Source organism: Euleptes europaea, chromosome 1 (genome assembly GCF_029931775.1).
Source record: "Euleptes europaea isolate rEulEur1 chromosome 1, rEulEur1.hap1, whole genome shotgun sequence".
NCBI lineage: Eukaryota > Metazoa > Chordata > Lepidosauria > Squamata > Sphaerodactylidae > Euleptes > Euleptes europaea.
This window is the reverse complement of record NC_079312.1, coordinates 69,221,880-69,244,821: the sequence shown is the minus strand read 5'-3', so window position 1 is coordinate 69,244,821 and position 22,942 is coordinate 69,221,880. Positions and strand designations below refer to the sequence as shown.

The 22,942-nt window shown below is 39.2% G+C and overlaps 2 protein-coding genes across 2 annotated transcripts in view; one reads left to right on the top strand and one right to left on the bottom strand.

The window, feature by feature from the left end:
• CENPP (centromere protein P) overlaps positions 1-22,942 on the bottom strand; it is a 191,992-nt gene that overhangs the window by 45,296 nt on the left and 123,754 nt on the right. The window lies entirely within an intron of this gene.
• Positions 2,646-22,543, top strand: ECM2 (extracellular matrix protein 2). The gene is made up of 10 exons (XM_056851075.1): positions 2,646-2,841; positions 7,312-7,627; positions 10,627-10,815; positions 12,678-13,256; positions 13,637-13,752; positions 15,615-15,750; positions 17,093-17,250; positions 17,653-17,792; positions 18,791-19,117; positions 22,299-22,543. Exons 2-10 carry the CDS (start codon positions 7,333-7,335, stop codon positions 22,525-22,527), a joined length of 2,169 nt encoding a protein of 722 aa, XP_056707053.1. The 5' UTR covers positions 2,646-2,841; positions 7,312-7,332; the 3' UTR covers positions 22,528-22,543.

The window sequence follows — 22,942 nt, the reverse complement described above, 5'->3', positions numbered from 1 at the left end:
ATGTCCTGTTAGGCACATGGTTGAGGACTTTTGGCTGCTCTATTACATCCACCAGTCACCAGGCAGAGCCCCCCCCTTCTATATGCTCTCCTCGGTCCCTCTCCTCACTACCTTTGTGGATTGTCATTTATTCTCAGAAGTCAGCTCTGCTGGGAGCTCAGGGTGCCTTCTTATTAGTTGTATTTTATGGATTTTAAGGTATTTTAACTGTTTCTGTTTTAAAATGTATTGACTTGTTGTGACCCACCTTGAGCCCCACTGAAGAAGGGTAGGATATAAATCTAAAATATAGATAAATACAATTGTGATCTGGTTTTCAGGGGCAAAATGGGAAAATAGGCCATGCCCCCTTCTGCTGCAACCACCCCCACCTAAGGGAGGGGCAGATAGCTGGAGAGAAAAGAGGTATCATTGTGCTCCTCCTTGTCAGCCATACCTGGCCCGAGGCAGGAGGACAAAGGTGGGTATTGTCATGCTTCCCTTTGCCAGGAACACTATACCTCAGCTGGCACAAGGTGAAGCCTGTTATGCCTGTGCTCCTGCTTGCCAGCATGGGCATGGTGGAGTCAGCGAACAGGAGTATGCAAGGTGAAGCCAGGCGCTGCTCAGCCTATGCTCCTCCTCACCAGCTGCACTGCTCCAGCATAGGGCACCTCTGGGATGGGCGTGGTGAGGCAGTAAGGGAGCGCCACTGTGCCTGTGCTCCTCTTTGCTGGTTTTGGAGGGTTGGTGCTGGCAAGGAAGAACATGGAAGAGCCAGTGCTGTGTAGTGGTTTTGGAGTGGTGGACTCTCATCTGTAGAACTGGGTTTGATTCCCCACTCTTTCACATAAGCAACGGATGCTAATCTGGTGAACCGACTGGTTTCCCCACTCCTACACATGAAGCCAGCTGGGTGACCTTGGGCTTGTCACAGCTCTCTCCGAACTCTCTCAGCCTCACGTACCTCACAGGGTGTCCCTTGTGGGGAGGGGAAGGAAAGGTGATTATAAGCAGGTTTGATTCTTCCTTAAGTGGTAGAGAAAGTCGGCATATAAAAACCAACTCTTCTACTTCTTGCTGCTAACATGAGGTGAAGCTGGCCACTACTGCTCCTGTGTATCACTACCACTGTGTTCCACTTTATCTTAGAAATGTTGAGGCCAGCAAGGAGGAATACAGGTGCTGTTGGCATAAGGCAAAGCAAGGCACCACTGTGTCCATGTTCCTCTTCACCAGCCTAGGTAAGGAGGAGTATAGGGAACAGTGGCTCCTGGCTTTGCCTTCTGCCAGTGGCACCCATACTCCTCCTCGTCAGCCCCACTGTGCAGGTGGGTGGGCTAAGGGCAGCAGCCTACCAGGATTTCCCCCAGCAAAGTAAATGCCCAATCTGGTCCTGCTGATTTCATTGTTTTGTTCAAATTATTTATGCAAGCCACTGTAAGTAAGGCGTGGCTGAAGCAAAATAGCATTTTTTATGACAACAGGATATATGCCTGAAATATGCACTGTTTATGGAAGGTCACATAGGTAGTCATCGTGCTTGACAGTATACACATGGAATACATAGAATTTGATACACAGCAATGATATTCATGGCATGAAAAACTTATCACATGAAAGAACATAAAAATGGGCCATATATAATGGACACTCAAATGGCACTTTAAATTCTTCCCCCTGCAGGCCCACTCCACGGTAAAAACAACTACTATGTAACAGATAGGCCAGGGAATTTCTCCATGCTGCTTACAACATGCCCCACAACTTTAATTTGCATAAAGCAGAGGAGAGTCAGAGACATTTGATACTGCCAGGCGCTGAATCTTGCTCAGTTCAAACTACAATAAATTCTTGTAGGTAAATGTAAGGTCAGAATTGCTAGCTCTCAAAAACTGATCACATAAAAAAAACAGACCCATACCAAAGCACCTGTAATCTGGAAAAATTATGTGTTTCCCCTAGTAATTATGTAAAGACTATGAACCCACCATTTAAAAGGGTTTCCTTTATCAAATGCTTTATGCTGTTAGTTATACTTCTCATTTCTGAAGCTTAGAGCCAAAGAATGACCAAACTGCGACAGTCTATGGAAACATAAGCCAAACATGAATGATTGCACACTATTTGGTAGAAAGAAAACTAGTGTACACTTTCCTTTTTTGGTTACCAAGCTGATATAGTTTTACAAAGTTATGCTTTAGTGTCATGTTTCAGGACCCAGTTACTCCTTAATGTAAAAAGACACTGGAAATGCTTCATTTATTTTGCTTTCAAAGTGCATAGATTTTTGCTGAAAACAGAAGACTTACATCATATGCAAGGATAAAAAAGGTCCACACACATATGGTTCACACACATGGATTCCTTAGGGTTTTTTTTTTTAAATATGACATTTAGATAGTCTCTAGTGAACAATACACAAACAGTAAATTTACATTAAACATGTGGAACCTGTACTGTAATTTATAGCAAAACCAGGATTAATTTACTTGCAAATAACTTCTCTGTTTGGTGAAACGAGTCTCTCTTTCTTTTACTTATGCAAGCATATTTTAAAAGAAAGCTTCCAGCTGCGCCTTGTCAGCCTAAGGACCAAAAGCATTGTGCTGCTTTTCATTTTCTAAGTAAAGTATGCGCTATTCTGAAAAGCTGTATTAGCTGAATCTCTGCATACTGGACGGAACAGTGCCTTGTCCCCACGGAAAGGAGCTATTTCAGTCTTCACTAAGGAATCATCTAACACGATTCAACATAACCCTGTTGAGACTTCCTTTATTTTAAAGATAGGAGCTGAATTTATTTCATTTGCTGCTGGAGATTAAATGACAAGCAAAATCTACTGTTAGGTTAGATTTCCAGGTAAAAAAAATGCATTTTTTTTTAATTACTGTTTGCAGCATGGTAATATTTAATATTTGCAAATAAAGTGTGCTTAATAATTTGTAATTATGTTGATTAGCAAATACGATATGTGTGTATATGTATGTCTGACACTAGTTCTAAAAGTATTTTCAGAAAGTTTTATGTAGCATACATTACAATTACACTAAGAGAAAATGCAATGGTCAGTCATTCGTTACTAATTTTTATAGAAAACAATAGCATGCTCACAATGTTTTAAGAAATGTCATGCAGATAAAGTCATCATTGTGAACTTATAATTGTGTGTAAAGTGCTAAGAAGTCGCAGCCAACTTATGGCAACCAAGTAGGGTTTTCAAGGCAAGAGACTAACATGAGGTTTGCTATTGTCTTCCTCTGCATAGCAACCCTGGTATTTCTTGGTGGTCTCCCATCCAAGTACTGGTCACGACTGATCCTGCTTAGCTTCTGAGATCTGATGAGATTAGGCTAGCCTGGGCCATCCAGGTCAGGGCAAATTATAATTAACATGTGATAATTAATAAAATTAGTATTTTGTTAAAACTTACTCAGCACTAAACACAGGAAGCTTGATTTATTTTTGATTGTTAAGTAGACTGGTAGAATCTAATAACAGAATGAATGGGGTAATTTATGGAAACAGAATAGTTCAAAGAACTTTGCATTAAGGATCATTAGACTAGCAAGTAACCATTTCCACTGCCTTGCTGGTAAAACAGAATATAAAAAAATGGCCAATATTGACAGTGAAATATTTTGTACCTGGGAAAATATGACACTTTCAACAGATATTACCAATGTAACTGATGCGTGGAGTACAGTTGGGCAATATGGGAAAGGTAAGATATTCCTAGCTGAATGTAGTATTAGAAGAAGCAAATTCCATGCTTCACATGTGTCTGGCCACCTCCAGCTTTCCCCACACCCTTCTCCTGGGGCAGCAAGTAACATCTGACCTACTAAATAACCATGTTTGTTTCCTTGAACTCCATATCAGTCAAGCCAGAAATAATTATTGTAATGCACCAACGTGGGGCTGCCTTTGAAGTTCAGAAAGTGCAACTGGTTCAAAATTCAGCAGAAAGAATACTAACCAAAGCCTGCCAGATCAGGCATATTTCAATATTGTGTCCGATGCACTGGCTTTCTGTTTGTTTCTGGGTCCAATTCAAAGTCTGACATCAACCTTTAAATGGTCTGGGGCCAATCACCTCAAGGACCATCTGCTAGCATAAGTACCTACATGACCCCTTAGGTTTGGTACCCTGCTGTGTGTCCCTTCCCTTTCTGAGGCCTTGCAAGTTGGGATCCTTACATAGCTTTTTCTGTGATGATCCTGTGTATGTAGAAAGCCTCCTCCAGGGGAATCAGCCTATCCCCAACACCAACTGCTCACATTCAGACACGCAGTAAATATGTGGTTGTTCAAGAAGGCCAGCTGAGCCTTCATGTAAGCCTTTGCGAGTAGACTCAATTGGTTTTTATTCTCTTCTATCATTTTAACAACTGTTGTTATCTTAAAAGCATATGATTGCTGCCCTGACCTAGACAGGCCAATCTTGACCAGGCCAGCCCAATCTTGGAAGCTAAGCAGGGTTGGCCCTGGTTAGTACTTGGATGGGAGACCACCAAGGAAGACCAGGGTTGCTACGCAGATGCAAGCAACGCAAACCATCTCTTTAGTCTCTTGCTTTATGGGATCACCATAAGTAATCTTTGCTTTGATGGCACTTCCCATCACCACCACGAGGAATTATTATTATTTGTTTTATAGCTATCATCCAGGGACAGACGGTGAGTTCAAGCTGTTGGGTCCAGGCCCATAGGAACCTTAATATTGCTTCCTTGCACATCATGATGTGATGTCTGATGAACTTCCTATTTGGTTCTTTGAAGCTTGTGGGCTTTTCTGTGAGCAAATCCCATTAAGGATCACCCATTCTTCCTTTTTCTTTAAGGGTCACTCTCCTGCCTAGTGCTCCCTAACAGTAAGAATAACCCCATCAATTATATAGGAACAGGACATGCCAGTATTGCCATTGAAAAGAGACTTGAGAGGACTAAGACTTAGCTAATGGGAAGGCATTAGAATGGACAGTGGGCAAAAGTACCAACATATTTCCAATATTATAATAGAAACATACAGCTGGAAGGAATCCCAAGGGTCATATAGTCCAACCCCCTACATAATGCAGGAAATTCATAGCTATCCCCCTCCCCATTCTTCCAGTGATCCCTGCTCTATGCCCAGAGGACAGCAAAAACCCTCCAGGAGCCCTGGGGCCAATCTGGCCTGGAGGAAAATTCCTTCCTGACCCCAAAGTGGTGATTGGCATTACCCTGAGCATATAAGAAAGGGCCACAAAAGCCGGGCACTGCACTTCATTGCCAGTGTTGTAAACTGTCTTTAAAAATACAATACAGAATCTAATCTGGAAAACACCATGACATGGATGACTAATCCTTAAGTAGCAAGCACAGCTAGTTAGCCAACTGAAGCTGGTAAAAGGCACTCCAGAGTACACAAACACACACACACTACCTGAGCATCCATACTGGTCCAGAAGTAACCCTTAAGTATATAGTAACTGCAATCACAATGGTTCATATAGAGCGTGAGAGAGCTTAATTATGTGGCAGTACTGGATGGAGGTAAAGGAGTCAAGGTACAACAATGGAAGACCAGAGAGGAGAAGGTTGCAGTAGTCAAAGTGAGAGGATATCAGAATATGAGGATGTCAGAAAAAGCACCACATTTCCAGAATGTACACGTAGAAACAACATGACTACATGACAAACTAAATATGAAATATTTAAGATAGAGAGGTAGAGGTAGGTGTCATTAGCTTACAGATGGTAGTGAAAGCTGTGGAATTGTGATGGAGTCACACAGTATCTACAGACAGAAAAGGACAGAAGCGAGATTGTTGGGAATTTACAGAGGACTGGAAGAAAGTAAGTTGAAGCAGCAGAAATAAGCATACTCTAGGAGTTTGGAGGCAAAGTGTAGAAGGAAAATCTGGTACATAGTTAGAGAAGGAGAATGGGTCATGGGATGGCTTTGAGGAGATGGCAGCCAGGACTCAGGAGGGGATATGATCAAGTGGACACACAGAAGAGTAAAGAAACTCAAGAGAAAAGACAAGTGAGATTGGGGGCGGGGCAGCAAAATATTCAATGGTATGTAAGAGTAGAACTGGAAGAAGAGGTAAATTGTAGGAGAGAGGTGTAAGCAATAGAGCCGATAGTTTCAACATTTGTTTCACTGAAGAAGGAAAAAATCTTCAGTGAGAGTAAGGATGGGGAGGCAGAAGGCCTTGGTAGGGCATTAAAGTTGGAGAAGAGGAACTGAAGTTCTGTGAATGATGTGGATCAGGATGCTTACTAGTGTGCTTAGTCAGACAGATGGAATAGAAGAATGAGAAATTTAGAATGGACAAGGATCAACCAACTTTTCTGTTTTCTAGAGGCATTCAACATTATGAGATTATGAATGAAGATATTAGACTGATTCAGAGCTGGGCATGAGAGAGATGAATGTTCACTGGGGAATGCAAGCCAAGAGTTAACAACAGGGATGAGATGAAGATAGAAACTGAGAATCTAAATAAGCAAATTTAAAACTGCTTCTGAGAAAGTCACTGAAATCAATCTACTATGGGTCATGGAAAGAACAAGAGCCAGGGCATAGGAAAAATGGAGATACTGGTCATAGGGAAAGATAGTGGTGGTGGACAAGTCATTATATGGAAGAGTCATTCCAAAGGCAAAGATTGGAAGAAGAAGTTAGGAAAAGGCAGCTGGAAGCATTTGGGTCAGAAAGATGAAATGTTGAAATCCACATGGAACTAGATGGGAATGTTGTCAGAAATGAAGAAGATGAGCCAGGCATCTGAAATAAATATTGAGAGGAAGTCAGGAGAACAATACAGGACAGCGATATAAACATCCAAAGGAGAGAACATTTATAAAGAATCAACCTGGGGTATGGCAGAATTTGGAAGAAAGAAAGCCAATGTCATTATCACAACCTTCAGGGCTATGTGTGGTAAAAAGAGCAGAGTTTGTGACCAGATAGACTCACTGTTGTAATACTTCCTAATAATTACCAGAATTCAGAATTATGTTATTTCAAGTGGTGGTTTTTCCACTACTCCATATTCCTCATAGAAAGTGGCTTGAAGTAGTGTGAGCTGTAAAGCTCTTTTTTTTCTTGCAGTGAACCTGTAGCCCAAGCAAAAGGTTATTTTAATCTGATTGCATGCCAGTGTCCATTTATGAGTGTAGAAAGCTGTCAATGGTTTGTGCTGTTATGTTGATCGTCAAATACTAGTAAATTACTATTCAGATAGCTTCAAACAACATGTTAATGGTAATGCAGAACTTTGTAGTTTCTCCATTTTCTTGAGAATATAGAGGACTTGTTTTTCTTACACTTCCACTGTAGGACACGGCGTACAAGTGGAAAATGCAAAAAACGGCACTACTCTGTTACCTCCTGTTTGCTTGTCTGTGTATCATTCTCGCTCAGAATGATGGTTATAAAATGCCTAGGAGAGGAAGAAGGAGAATGCACTACAGAGGCTTAAGAAGGGGTTCCTTAAGAAACAGGAGACCAAACAAGCAGCCACAAGCCAAATCCCCAATCCCTACAATTCCAGTGCCAAGCATTCCTCTTATTAATACTGATGGGGAAATTACAGAAGTAATTGACTCTCTCATTGGCTTGGATGGACACGAATCCAGTTACAGTGTTTTACCAGGTAAGCAGAGAAATTACTTTATATTTTCATAAACAGAGAGGTCAAATTTAGCAAAAATTCAGCCTTCATGATTCCCAGAGCTAAGGTACAGTGATGACCCAAGCACAACAGCACTCATGTACCCCAAACAAAAAGTAACTTATTTAATTAGCAAGAATGTAGCTGAATATGCAAGATCCAGTGTGATAAGATCCTGTATTTATGATCCAGTGTGGTAAGTTGATGAAAATAATATGTTGTCTTCACTTTGTAGTTCAAGTAGCCCTAAGAACTCAGTCATGATCGTCATAGCCTTAACTCCTCTTCCATAAAGCTGTAATGCCTTCTTACTCAGAACATTGTCAAGGAGCCTGGACAGAAATTTTAAATAAAGCTCTTTGCATGCTAAGGTATTCAAAAGTAATGATATTTACTGATAGTTTCCAATTCTTTAATGTATCAAAATTATATTTTGTTTGTGTAGTAGCAACAAACTGTAATGCTTGTTAGAATGGTTGCATGTAAACTTTTATAATTAAAAAAAGGTGTGTGTTTCACCAACCACAGTAACAGGAAGTAAATTTAAACTGGAATGTATCATGTACAGATGAAGGTACATTTTCCAGCAAAACAAGGACCATATTGGCCTCACTGTAGAAAATTCGTTGTATGTCTATAGTTACTTCTTGAAATAATCTGTAATCAACATGTCACTCCATTTTCACCTGCCAGTTCTATATATTACTTCAATGGAACAATATTGTACAGTGGATTTGGGGATTACTGAGGCTGTAGAGAATACTGCGTATGTTTTACATAGTGCATCAACATACAGTGCAACAAAATGATCACAAAGCTAATCATGATTGAAAAGGCCCGGGCTATGGTGGATGCCAGGTGGGCCACTCTAAGTAGGAAAACAGCCAGCAGATGGGCACCCTGAAGACTGTTGGAAGGAGATGGTCCTTCAGTATGTGGGCTGCTGGGCAGGCCGTGATGGCCTTTAGGGGGTTTAATGAGTTGGTAAAATAGGCTGACTAGAAATTTCAGGAAGAGCTATTGTGGTCCATTTAATACACATTGTCTAAAACCATTCATTTCAAAGCATTTTTTTTAGATTAAAGGAAAATATCACCACATGTGACATGTATTCTGTATGAGGTATTTTAAAATCCCTGTCAGAGATCATCAACCATACTGAAGTCATGTGTGGTTTCCTCATTTTCCCCTTGAGTCTCCTCTTTTAATCTGGAATTTTACCCAAAGGTTGAGCTTAAACCACCGAACACATTTTAGTTGGAATCCAATGTTGGATCTGCACCATGTTTCCAAAGGTTGGATATACTGAGGTATCTGCCAAGGATTTCAACCACAAGGTATTTTTCTAGTCTAGCATTTAGAATCTTTGCAAGTTACAGTCAGATTTGGAAGACAACCTGTTGAGCAATGGAGCTGATCATTAATCATATCTCCAAATTATATTTGTCCTTATATCTTCGTTTCTGAAAGTATTTTCATAGCATCTTCTCTCTAGTATCAGAGGAACATGCCTACTGTATTAGGTGCTGTGGAACACAGGCAGGATGGTGCTGCTGCAGTCGTCTTGTTTGTGGCTTCCTAGAGGCACCTGGTTGGCCACTGTGTGAACAGACTGCTGGACTTGATGGGCCTTGGTCTGATCCAGCAGGGCCGCTCTTATGTTTGATTTACATTTTAGCAAAATAACACCTTAAAGACACACATTTGTTATAATATTTCATTAGCCAGAACCTATTTAATCAGATGAAGGAAGTGTTTTTATATTTTTAATTATATTATTTTTCATTTTGGGAAAATATATTGCATGAATAGAATATAAGCAAGTATAGTTCACTGAGCTAACGAGAGATGTCTCTGCTTCAGTAACCCTTGTTTTGATGTCTGCAAAATCTTTAAGAAGCCTTTCTCCAATTTGCAAAAATAGTAGTTTAAGGCCCATTAGAGTCCCTGCATGTAGTTCGTTAGGTGCGAAGAAAAATGCAGTTCAAGCATATACCAATATCTCTATTCCAGGGGTTAGTGGAGATATAATAATGCCTGTTCTTTAATCACCATTGATTGATAGTTGATTGCGGGATTACACTCTCGCCTCTCTCATTCATAGTATGAATTTCCTTCTAGCCCATCCTCAGATGCGACAAATGATACATCAGCACTATTATTAAGCATGCTTAATGTTTACTAGGACTCAATACCATGATTTGTAATCAGCTTCTGATCCATATGGACAATAGTGTTATGATTTATATTCAATTTTTCTACCATAAGGTTTTGAGGCTGCTTGGATTGTGGGGGTTGTCTACGTCTTGTATCATACTGGGCCAAGTCCCATGGATCTCAGGTAGCTTTTACATTCTTTAGGTGAGAAAGGAGTTACCTGGCTAATCCTTAAAATGCGCCAGTTTGGCACACTATTACAGATTACAGCTAGCTTGCTAAGAAACAGATGCTGAAAGGAACTGGGAGTTGAAATAAGTCTGCAAGTGTGACAGAGTAAACGACTGATAAATATCTAGAGGAATTTATAATTTAAATGAGTGAAGACTGAGATTTAAATTGTGTAATAAAACAATTCTAATTAAGAAAAATGAAAACAGATTTCAGAGAAATCATATGCTACCTTAAAATATAACTTTTTTCCATTCTGTTGGTAACTTCTTTCCATTCTGTTGGTAATAGATAGGAGGAAACAACCACATAAATATAAGTTTGCCAACTATTTCTATATGAAATGAAGTCCAAACTTTATGTGAACTGGAGCACCAACATTTATATGATTCCAAACAAACAAGAGCTTCTCCATTCACGTTTACTGGATTATTGCTATCAGTATATTCCTATTGTGCATGACACTCAAGAAGATAGAAACCTTTGCTCAAGTGTACACAGAATCTTCCACAGAGTTTTGTTATCAGGCTAATAGTCTGCAAAACCAAAAAGCTGCCCATGTGTTTTAAATCTCAGTTTTGATTTCTTACCAGGAAAGGAAGGACGCTGTTTTGCAAATGGGATTATTATGTATGATAAGGCTGCATGGTCTCCTAAACCCTGTGTCACATGCCTCTGCTCAAAAGGAAAGGTGTTGTGTGATGAAACATTATGCCGTCCTCTGACATGTCACAGAACCAAGATACCTGAAGGAGAGTGCTGCCCAGTATGCACAGATATTGGTACAGTATACTAATTTTTATATAGTAAAAACACAATGTTTGCACATAGAACACATTTTAGTGTAAATCAAGTAATCCTCTGAATATGTGAATATGTTGAAGTACAGTGAAAATGAAAATTGTGCAGTGTTGGCCCATATGGAATTGGGGTATATGTGTGAGAGAGAACACTGGTATCCCTACCAAGTATCCTCAGTTTTTCAGTTGACATGATGGTGGTAGCACTTATTTTGAGTCCCCACCATCATAGGAATCAGAGCCATCATAAATACTTTACTCATAGGCAAGTATCAGCTCACATGTACAGTGACCCTGGCTAAGCCACAAATCTAGCAACAGACCAGCCTGTTCTTAGACACAATGGCATGGGGGCTGACCAAATGTGGCCCCAAAATATCAGATTGGCAACCTGTTTATAGAAATTAAATATTCTTATTTCATACCGACAAAATATAGACCACTCTTGCAGTTAGATTTATATGATCTGAAGAAAATCAGATTTGTATTCCAGTCTTTCAGTTAACCAACAAAACATCTAGAAACAAAGATAAAAAAAATGTGGTTGCATGCTATTAATGCATTACTCCACTTCCTTCTTTTTCTATGGATAGTTAAATCTTGCAGTTGCCACTGATTCTATGTGCCACCTAATGCCACTAGTAGACATTATGTTAACATCAGCTGCCATTTTGGCTGCTTTTAAACAAAAGGAGGAAAATAAAGATGCATTACAGTCAGCAAAAATATTTTCCCAGCTGTAATATAATTTTTTTATCATTTTGGGTTAGAAGACGGGTTTATTATGGAGCTGTTGGCATCACTGATGAAATTAACAATCACATCCCCCAGCTAATGCTTTGCCCATTCTAACTGTGGCAGAGCAACTAATTTCTTTGCCTACACCCAGCAGCTGCTATGCTGTATGCATCTCAACATCTCACATGGACCTTCAATGGGTTTGGGTGCCAATTCCAAAATTTCAGAGCCAGATTAATTTTCAGATGTCAATGTTTCACAGTTTAATGACTGCATTTTCTAATTATTGCTTCCACAATGCTTAATCCTAACCTCTTTTCAGTTTCTTGTAATTATTTTAATATTACGACAATAGTGGCTTAGTATAAATACATTTATTTTTACCTAACTTTGATTATTTTAACCTAACTTTGATTTTATTCAGAGCTGCTATTGTATCGAGATAACATTTGATTGATTGAACAGTATAAATACATATAAATAAATACAGGGGAAATCACAGAAGAGTCTCAGCTAGTTTCAGAAAGCTCTATTCTATCCTCAGCATGCTAGGTAGGATCAGGTGAACATTTCTGAAGCTGGCTGAGTTCCTCTGATAAGGGCTAGGGAGAGGGCCCCCAAGCTAATAGAGAAGGGGTTTGTAATTGTTAAAAATACTAGGCACTACAATGAAATTTCTAGGTGCCATGGCGACCTGCCACCCAGGATTTTTCAAGTCCTGATTGAACTATCCTCAAACAGTACCATCTGGCATGCATCCTTTTATTGGGCTACTAAGCCATAAAATCAATAAAACCAGCCTTGTTATGTCAAACAAAAATATTCAGTGAGGGGTACGTTTATTGCTAGGTTTTATTTTTTTAAATCTTATTTAGAGTCCCTATATCATAAGCAACTAGATAGTTCAAAGTTATCTACTGCAATGCTTCCTTGGATGAAGACTGAAAAAAAGTAGATGGCAAATGTTAAATAATTTATATTATTAATATTTTCTATTACAGAATGATAATCTTAAAAAATGTTGATGCTTGCTACTAACAATCATATTATCACTCTTTTTTACTGCCAACTTTTCTCTTTCATCACCATGACCTCCCTTCAATCAGTATTAAGCAGTATTTCACTTGGTGACGCATCAGAATTTTCTGGTGATTCCCCAGAGCCCAATGATCTTAGTGTTAAAGCAATGCAAAAGGCACATACCCCAGATGAAAGGGATGTTCTGTTTAAAAAGGAGGGACAACTTCTTGAAAAGAAAAAAAATATTGTAAAAGAGAACAGGAAGAGAAAAAGAATAAAAAGTCAGGGAGAGGGGATAAAACAAGGACACGAAAATGATCAAAAGGATGAAGAGTCAAAAAGGAAAATGGAGGAAGAAAAACGAAGAGCATATGAAGAAGAGGAACTAAGAATTGAAAAAGAACTTAACAAAAAAGAGGAAGAAAGTGAAGAGAAGGAAAATGAACATGATGAAAATGAGGATGAGGACCAGGTGGAGGAAGACATTCTGCGTGGTGATGTATTCAGAATGCCCCCTCGTTTCCCAATTCCTGAGCCTTATGCTGAAATTCCTCCTCTGCCTACTGGATGCTCTATCTTGGACAACACAGCAAGCTGCATTAATGCCAAACTTACACAAATACCACCAATCATGGATGCACAGCTTACAAGCATAGAATTTGTAGGTAAGGAAAATGTTAATTTCCTTTTTACCAATTTTAAATATTCTCCATATTATCTGACACTGGACAATACCTTTCCTACTGTGAGAATTACGGGAAGGAAAAGAATGTCCCTGTGATAGAATTGTTCCTAGTCTGTGCTCTGTTGTATCATATTCCTCTCTCTGTTTGCTGGTTCAAGCTAAGGCAATAAATATATATACTCACATAGATAGGTTCACACCAAGGATTAGGTCACATCTTCATTACCTTTCTTTTTTTTAATAACACAGGCTATTTTCCAAAGAGAAACATGTTCTAACTAAACTGAAAAACGGTCAGCAAATGGATGTATGTCTTAAAATTCTTGTTACTAATACTTATCTTTCATTTTGGGTCCCTAGAGAATTCCATTACTTCTATTCCAGATGACGCTTTCAACGGGATTCCTAATTTGGAAAGGATTGATCTCCGTAAAAACAATATCAGCTCTTCAGGAATAGGTCCACAAGCATTTAAAGTAAGAAAATTAACTATACCCAAGCTACAGTGAACTACAGAGAATCTTACTGTTAAAAATATTGTCGAAGGCTTTCACGATCAGAGTTCATTGGTTCTCGTAGGTTATCCAGGCTGTGTAACCGTGGTCTTGGTATTTTCTTTCCTGGCGTTTCGCCAGCAGCTGTGGCCGGCATCTTCAGAGGAGTAACACTAAAGGACAGTGTCTCAGTGTCAAGTGTGTAGGAAGAGTAATATATAGTCAGAAAGGGGTTGGGTTTGAGCTGAATCATTGTCCTGCAAAAAGTAACAAAGGTAATGTGCTAACCATTGTCCTATAAGTATCAAGATAATGTGCTAATGAGGGTGTGGTATGTTAATATGGAACCATTGTATCCTGAAGTGATCTGTTCTACAGTCTACTACAGTCAACAATAGCCATGCAGATTAGCTTTGGATTTCGCACATTAACAGATCACTTCAGGATACAATGGTTCCATATTAACAGAAAGAAAATACCAAGACCACGGTTACACAGCCCGGATAACCTACGAGAACCAATCTTACTGTTAATATATTGCAATTCAGTTAATTTATTGCAATTTAGTTCTGTGGAAATAGAAGTGTCTTTAAAGTGCTTATATATAAACAGAGATTACAGACTGTTAATGTAATATAAATTTGGTGTGTTTATTGAAAAATATTTATAAACTACTGTTCTCTAATGACTGAGTCCAGCTGGCCCTTGTTAACAACATGTTGTTTTGTAGAACAATGCATGTCATTCTCAGATATAGGCAGTAAGAGCAGGGTACCTGCATCACTTGAGGGGTCATCTCACTTTCTTCTCCCACACTATTTCCTTTTTCCTTTCCCTGAAATCCCCCTATAGCTTCTCCTCTTTTGACAGTGCATAGACTATGTATTCAGATATTTCTATCCCATTTTTCTCCCCAGTGGGAGGGACAAAGCAACTTACACTTCATATTGATTGTCAAAATTTTTGGAAGCAAAAGGTTTGAGGGGCTCAAAATGTTCTGTGAAAAAACCATGCACCGTACCTTTTAATTCTGTTTGTTTACAATTCACAGCATTACAATTTAGTGTTTTGTGTCACCCCCCCTCCCCAAGCTGGTCACCTTTCACAAGAAATGCGATTTAGCTACAGAATGATGTCATGAAATCTAGTTTTGAGTGTCAGCAACAAACATAACTGAAGTGGAGATGAAGGGTGATTTTCCTGATATGTATGCATGAAAAATAGTACTCCTTTTCATCAATCTGGCTTAATCCTAATTATTTACATCCTATTGATTTCAATAGGACTTGGGCAAAGGTTTCTCAGGATTGGGTTCACGTCAAGTGAAATAGCCAGTCAGTTATCTTGGCTAAGAGTAGTCCTAAGAACACATTCCTGGGAGTAAGCACCACTGAATAGACTTGAGTAGGATTCCAAGTACACCTGCTGAGGACAGTGATTTACATGAAAGCAGAATCTACATTTCTCCAATACTAATTTTATTATTTAGTGGCAACAGTTTTTGATACATTGCACCATAATAAAAAGTATGCAAGATTTTTTATTTTGGATAGAAATGCTCAGTTTCACATTTCCCTGATCTGTCTCTTATTAGATCTTATTGCTGCACTTAATGGCATTTTTCTTATTTAAATGAACATGCCTGGAACATTACATATATATCCTCTGCTGAGTACATTGTTCACAGGTTTCTCTGATGTACAATACATGGTTTTCATCAAGCAGATACCCACATGAAACAAATTTGATGGAACAAATATATTAAGAGCTGAATTCTAAATGAAGTTACAGGCAGACTATATGTCTTTTCATGTTTCAAAACTGAGTATTTTCCTCTGATCTAGATTTTAAAGAATTTGAAACGTTTATATCTGGATGAAAATGCACTAGTACACATTCCACCTGGTTTACCATCAACGTTAGAAGAACTTAAAATAAACGAAAACCAACTACATGCAATAGATGAAAACAGTTTTCAAGGTATTACATAAATATGAATTTATATATAATGTAAACAACTGATGTTAAGGCCTGGAAGAAAAACTAGAAACATTCAGGGGGGAAACTTTGTTTTTCTGTTTCTTTCCGAGACACCCCCCCCCCCCATTCTTCTAATGAAAAAATTAGGACATTTTAGGGATCACTGACAATACTTTTTCAAGACAAGGTTTATGCAGTCAAAATTTGTTTTTTATGTAAGGCAAATTTATATAAGGCAAAATGTTTATGTAAGAATCTAAAGTATTAGATAATTCCTATGTAAACTATAGCCGTAGGCAATATATTTTACGGACATATTTATTGTTTAAACATTAATAATTTTGGCAGTAATTAATTTGATAGAATGTGTTTGATGAAGTGTGTGTTAAGTGCTGTCATGTTGCTTCTGACTTATGGCAACCCTATGAATTATTGGCCTCTAAAACATCCTATTGTTAACAGCCTTGCTCAGGTCTTACAGATGGAGGGCTCTGTTTGATTATAGTAAATTATTAAGCAGTTCAGTGTTTTCAATATTATACATCTTAACTTGACATCCAAATATATTGGTAGTCAGACAGTCAATATATCAGACCGTTAGTTCATGTCCAAATAATACACATTGTTTGGTTTACTACAAAATTTGTTTTCTAATTTCAATTTTTCCCCAATTTTGTAAATGGCTAAAATTAAGACACATGCTAAAGTAATGCCTTCGACAATATTTAGGGTGCAGTAGCTTGCTGCTCTGTCTCAAGTACTGGGCATCTTTCTTGTAGGAAACTAACAGCCCATTCCTGAGCTGACAGCCTGCGGGGATGGCGGGGAGGAGGCACTGCTGCGGCATTTCCTAAGCAGTTCCCCGCATGCCAAAAACATTTTAAATGCCTTTTTGTGGCTTTTTGCCCCAAAGAGAATAGCGGGGCTGCCAAAAAGCAGGCTCAGCAATGCCATTCTTGGCACCGCATCTGGGGCTGAAAGGGGACAGCTCCTCCCCCCAGAATGCCCCAGGAACACCTCCTGGGACGCCCCCTGAAATGCCGGCACGGGCCTTTACACCGATAGGATGCTGGCGGAAGGGCCCGCTGGCGTTCCAGGGCAGCGTCCGGGCCTCCATGCTGGCACTGGGGCCACTAATGCCGGCGTTCCATGGTGCAAGTGGGGATTTGAACCTGGGTTTCCCAGGTCCTAGTCTGACACCTTAACCACTATACCACGCTGGACTAGTAAATAAAGTAGTGGGTCATACAAGTCAATCTTTCTCAATCTAATCACGGGTGAAGATGATAAAGTGTATCTCAAACTCACTGAATTGTTTCTTTGATTCTTTCATTTTCTAAAGATTTAAAAAGCTTGGTGACACTGGAATTGGAAGGAAACAAACTTAGTGAAGCAAATGTCAGTCCTTTAGCTTTTCAACCTTTGAAAAGCTTGTCTTACTTGCGCCTTGGGCGGAACAAATATAGGACTATTCCACAGGGCCTTCCCCATTCCATTGAGGTAAGATTTCTTTTTTTATTTCTCATATAACACTTAAGCCTTTATCCTAAGTACACTTATTGATCAGAAGCAGCCAATATTGTAGGGAGCAGAGTCACAGTTTTCTATGGCTAAGCCAAAGGGTAACTGCAGGAACTTTCCAATTAAAGGTAACTAGATCTGCAAGTAAGTAATATTTCCACTTTCCCCACTTTTGGCATAACTTATGAAGGGGAAACTTGTCTCCCCCTCCCCCATACATTTGGAATACCTGAATCTTAAGCAACTATGCATGGAAGAACTTTCCCCCTCTTCTAGGTAATGTACAAAGCAGAATAATAACAGAGAATACATTAAAATAATTGAAGATTAATGTATTGAATTTCCCCCCATATCTTCTTCTTCACCCATATGTTTAAATAGGAACTTTATCTGGATAATAACCAAATTGAAGAAATTACAGAAATTTGCTTTAACCGCACAAAAAATCTAAACATAATTGATTTAAGGCACAACAAATTAGAAGAAAGCAGAATAGCACCTTTGGCGTGGATCAATCATGAGTAAGTGTCAAATATCATACGGTTTTATTTTTATAGCAATATTGGCTTGAATTAAAATCATAATTAAGGCTGATGGGATCGTTATAGTATATGCAATAGTAATCAATAATCTTGGTTCCTTTTTTGGGATTTCTAATGGGTAAGTATTTCATATTTTGGAAAATGATACACCTTTGCTAGTGCAGTAAAAAGTAAGATGATCACAACTACATAAAATGATGAATTTTACAAAGGGGTTCTATACTGACAGAAATGGGGAAAAACCAGAGATGACAGCTGACCCAATTAATATGGAGAGGATTCTTATTCTTTTCCCTGTATTTTCCTGAAGCATCTGTCTCTAAGTGCAACGCACACTTCATTGCGGTCAGCCCACTCTCCCAAGACAGTTACGCAAAAGTGTTTGGGCAGTAGCTATGGGAAAAGAGTAGGTGGCAGGAAAAAGCTTTTGTTAATGTGAAGTTGTTTTTTGGAAAGCTAACATGTTTATTAAGGACAAATGGTATGTTGATGCTTTTCTTTCTGCTGTCCTGTTTTTGTATTACATTAGTCCAGAGTACCCACTACTTCAGCTATGAATGTTCATGTGCCCAATCACCAGGATATGGCAAGTAGGACAGAATATGCCCCCAAGATGAATCCCGTTTTCTTCCTGCTAGGCTTTACGAACCATTATAACGTAGTTTAAGAAACAGCCCTTAGTCCCACTTCCAGAAAGCAGCATCATGTTATATAGAACCACATTTTGGAGACTGTGCAGAACTCCACTGGGGTCCACCGGGCTAGTAATTCCTGAGCACCCTACTATCTTTTATGGCTTGAAAACATGGTGCAGCATTCAACTGTCCAGCAAATGTGAAGAGTAGCAGCTAGCTAAGCACCTCACTGTATGCCCCGCTGTTCAAGAGATGCTGTCCTTTCCCACTTCAGGATCAAGTTAGAAGCCATGACACCTTGTGCTCTTATTTATGTGTACCTTTTTGTTTTCTTCATTTTAGGAACTTGGAATCGATTGATCTCTCTTATAATAAAATATATCATGTTCCATCCTATCTGCCAAAGTCACTCCTGCATCTTATACTCATCGGGAACCAAATTGACAGAATTCCTGGGTTTGTATTTGGACACATGAAGCCAGGGCTGGAATATCTGTATCTTTCATTTAACAAACTTGATGATTATGGTATTGATCCTGTATCATTCTACGGGGCTTATCATTCTCTAAGGGAGTTCTTCTTAGATCACAACCAGCTAAAGTCTGTGCCACTTGGAATTGCAGAAATGAGGTCATTAAGTTTTCTAAGACTCAACAACAACAAAATAAGGTAATTAATACTTACTAAATATGTATTCATTTAGTTGTTGACACATACTAAATATATTATTGCCTTTCTTCTTCACATTTCCATGAAGACTAGATTCTAGTTTATTAAATTCTAATTCATTCCTTTAGCTGTACTTTAACAGTCCCATCCTAAGAAGAGTTGCAGCATTCTAAGTCCACTGAAGACCTGTTAATTTATCTGATGCTGTAAAATCAATGAGATCATTCATGTCCTCTCAAAAAAATCAGTGAAGATATCTACTTTACTGTATACTAGGTTATAGAACTCTAATCGGCGAACAGCTAAATCCGGTTCCTGAGTATGGCTGGATAGCCCCTGAGCAGTTAGCTCAAAAGTGCTGAGTTAGTGGAATGCCAGCTGTAAAAATGGAAGTGACTTACTCCCCACAATTCCTTAGGTAGAGAGAATATGTGGGAGTTGGATATGTTACTCCGAAAAAAAATATTCTATAAAAGAATGACAGATTTGGTTAAGGTTTATAATGGCCCTCATTTGTGAAACACAGCCAACAATGGTTGCCAACAGAGATAATTTATCCATCCACTTACAAATGTTTGGTGGAAAATTATATTTTCAGCAGCACAAAACCATACATACAGCAACTAAGAACTTCATAAAGCACGATCTCATCAGGCCTTGGAAGCTAAGCAAAGTTGGCCCTGGTTAGTATTTGGATGAGAGACCACCAACGAAGGCCAGGGTCGCCATGCAGAGGAAGGCAATGGCAAACCATCCCTGTTAGTCTCCTGTCGTGAAAACCCTAGGGGGTCACCACAACAAGTTAACAGGCTTTTATCAAAAGTAAAATTAAAACAAACATGTTTTATCAAAATGGATGGGTTCATAAGTCCTGTATCTCATGTAAAACAACAACATAAACAAACATTATTCCTTCTTTTAAAAAATGACCAGATAACAATTTGGCCTGTATAATTTTTTTTGACAAATTAGTACAAGAGTTAACTCACATAAAGCTATTTCTATAGATCAGCGATTAGCAACTGTAATCTTCTAAGACAAATCTATCAGAAGTGAAAGAGGAATGCTGAGAAATTACATTTGTTGGGCAGTATGCTATTTTGGGAATGGAACTTGCAACTCTGGCCCATCTCCCCACGCTGCCTTCTCAAAGAGCTCTTCTGACTTACTGCCATGGACTAGTGGTTCAGTCATGATAATTTTCAGGAGATTCTCATGCAGTAATGGGTTCAAAGCCATTCTTCTCCCCTGCTGGGGCAACTAGGCAATTGCATCTTTAAGAACTTAATTGAGAAGATTATTGAATTTGAGCTGCGTGTGTGGGGTCAAATTCTGTCTTTATTAATTATAGTTTTTCCTTATGGCTTTGAAAAAGGCAACTTTATTGACAAGAATTACAGCCCATTTCTGAGGGAAGGGGCTGCGCTGGTGGCAGGAAGCAGTGCAGCCGTACTGCCTTCCAAAGGAGGATTCGCTCCCCCATCAAGCCAAACATTTGCCCTTACCTGTAAAACCCAAGGGACCACTCCATTGGATTGCACGGGGATACACCACCTAAAAAGGTGGCGTATCTCCAGGTAAGGGCAAAAGGGGTGTTCCTGACAAGAAAGGGCTTAGGAGACCGCCTAAAGGCGGCTGCTCCTCCCCGGCCCAGCACAGGAACACTCCCAGGGCCGGGAGGCTGGCAACCGCATCCCAACACTGGCATCCATGCCAGTTGCACCACTAGAAGTGGCCCAGACGCTGGCACAGGCCCGTCCTGGCCTCCTAAGGAGTTTCAGCTGCTCAGCTCAGGAATGGGCTGTAAGAGACTAAAAATATATGGAAAGTGTCATAATTCTTTTATCAATATATCTAATGGTCAACACAACCCCATCTGTGACTACTTAAATCCAGAGACTGGGGCCGTGGACAGACAAGACAGATCTTTCAACAAAACTGCCTCAAAAAACCCCCAGGTTGGCAGAAAAATCTGAAATCTTAAAAAAAAACACCACTGTTTTTTTTTAAAAAAAAAAACCCTCCAAAATGACAGAAGCAGCAGCTGTGGTGCAGTGGTTAAAAGTGTCAGACTAGGATCTGGGAGACCCACTCTACCATGGAAGCTCACAGGCAATTTTGGGCCAGTCACACAATCTCAGTCTAACTTAGCTCACCAGGTTGTTGTGAAGTTAAAATTGAGGAGAGGAGAGTGATATGAGCTGCTTTGGATTCACAATGTGTAGAAAGGTAGGGTATAAATGAAGTAAATAAAGCTCAAGACTAGGGTTAGATAAAAGAAGTTGGTTGGTGAGTGGGAAGCATGAAAAGGTGAGATGATATGAGGGGTGCCAGCAGAAGAAATGGAAGGAAGTGCAGGTGGAAATGAAGTAACCTCTCACAAATGCTTGCAGGTTCCCCATTGTGCAACTGGGCCCCACGGCTGACAACATGCAACTGGGCCCAACCTAACATCTGGCACTGCACAACTCAACCATAGTTTTTCCGGGTAGAGCCTAACAAGGAAGGGAAGGAGGGAAAGCTAAAGACTGGGGGCAGATAACAGATTGGCTGTTGAGTCGGAAGGAGAGAAGGAAGCAGAAAAAGGGAAGAGTTATGAGGGCTTTCATGAAAGGGAAAGAGGAAATAGTGGGGGTGGGACAGTGAGATACTACCTCACGTCCATGCAGGTCCCTGCTTGTTTTATTCTCAAACTTATCTCTGTTTTTACCAATCCTGTTATCAAAGGGTTAAATTACAGACCATTCTGTTCATTATTAGAGTTTTTCTTTTTAACCTGTCTTGAGCTAAGGTAAACATAGTCATGAGACAGGTGTCTGAGAATGTTTAATTTTATTCACATAGGCTTTAAGCTGAATTGAATTAAGTGGGACTTCCTTATGAGCATCCACTTTGTGACTGGGCCTGCCATAATGCACTGGCTCCAGCTGGCAGATTCCAGGCCACTGATTTTTTGTTTTTAAATCTCACAAGCCTGATGTTTCTTTCCTTGGTTTATGTGATATATATTTAAATATATATGTTTAATTCCTTGAATTAAATATAAAATTTCTTGAAAAACAATGTTTCTGCACTTTCTAAAACAGTTGCTGCTTTAATGAGCTGCAGGGACAGAGGAAATTTATTATTGAAAGGATACACATAGTATTTCTACTTAATTGCTTCCTTTATGGTTTTACAGGTCAGTTCCACCAGAGCGCATCTGTAAAACTAGGCATAATCATGAGGACCATGAAGAAGAAGATGATGATGATGATAAGAGTGAAGAGGAACATGATTATGAAGATTCACAGTTAGAACACCTTCATCTTGAATACAACTATATCAATACAAGAGACCTGTCACCATATGCCTTTTCATGTGTAAGATCGTATTCTAGTGTGATCCTGAAACCACAGACGATCAAATAAATAAACCCAAAAATACAGAACTTATTTTAAATACACAAATTAGAATATTTGTTCTTTTACCACCAACAACAATAACAAAACTGCCTATTATAAAAATGTCTGAGTATAATTATCACACAATATTATTTATTTTTAATTCAGGGCAAGATATAATTTTACGGAAGTGGCAGCATACACTGGACTTTCACCCTATTTCTCAATCCAAGAAAGAAACAATGAGTGCTAGTAGACACTTAAATGTCAGTGGGGTAAAGGAGCGCAATGAAACTGGAATTTGATTTAACCCTGTTCATGACCATCTATGCATCTATGCTGTGCATTACAGAAATAGAACAGACTATTAAGTGTGTTCTGAGTTAAATTTCAATACAAAGTCAGTAAATATACTGGAAATTTTATGTGAAGAATTAAGGCA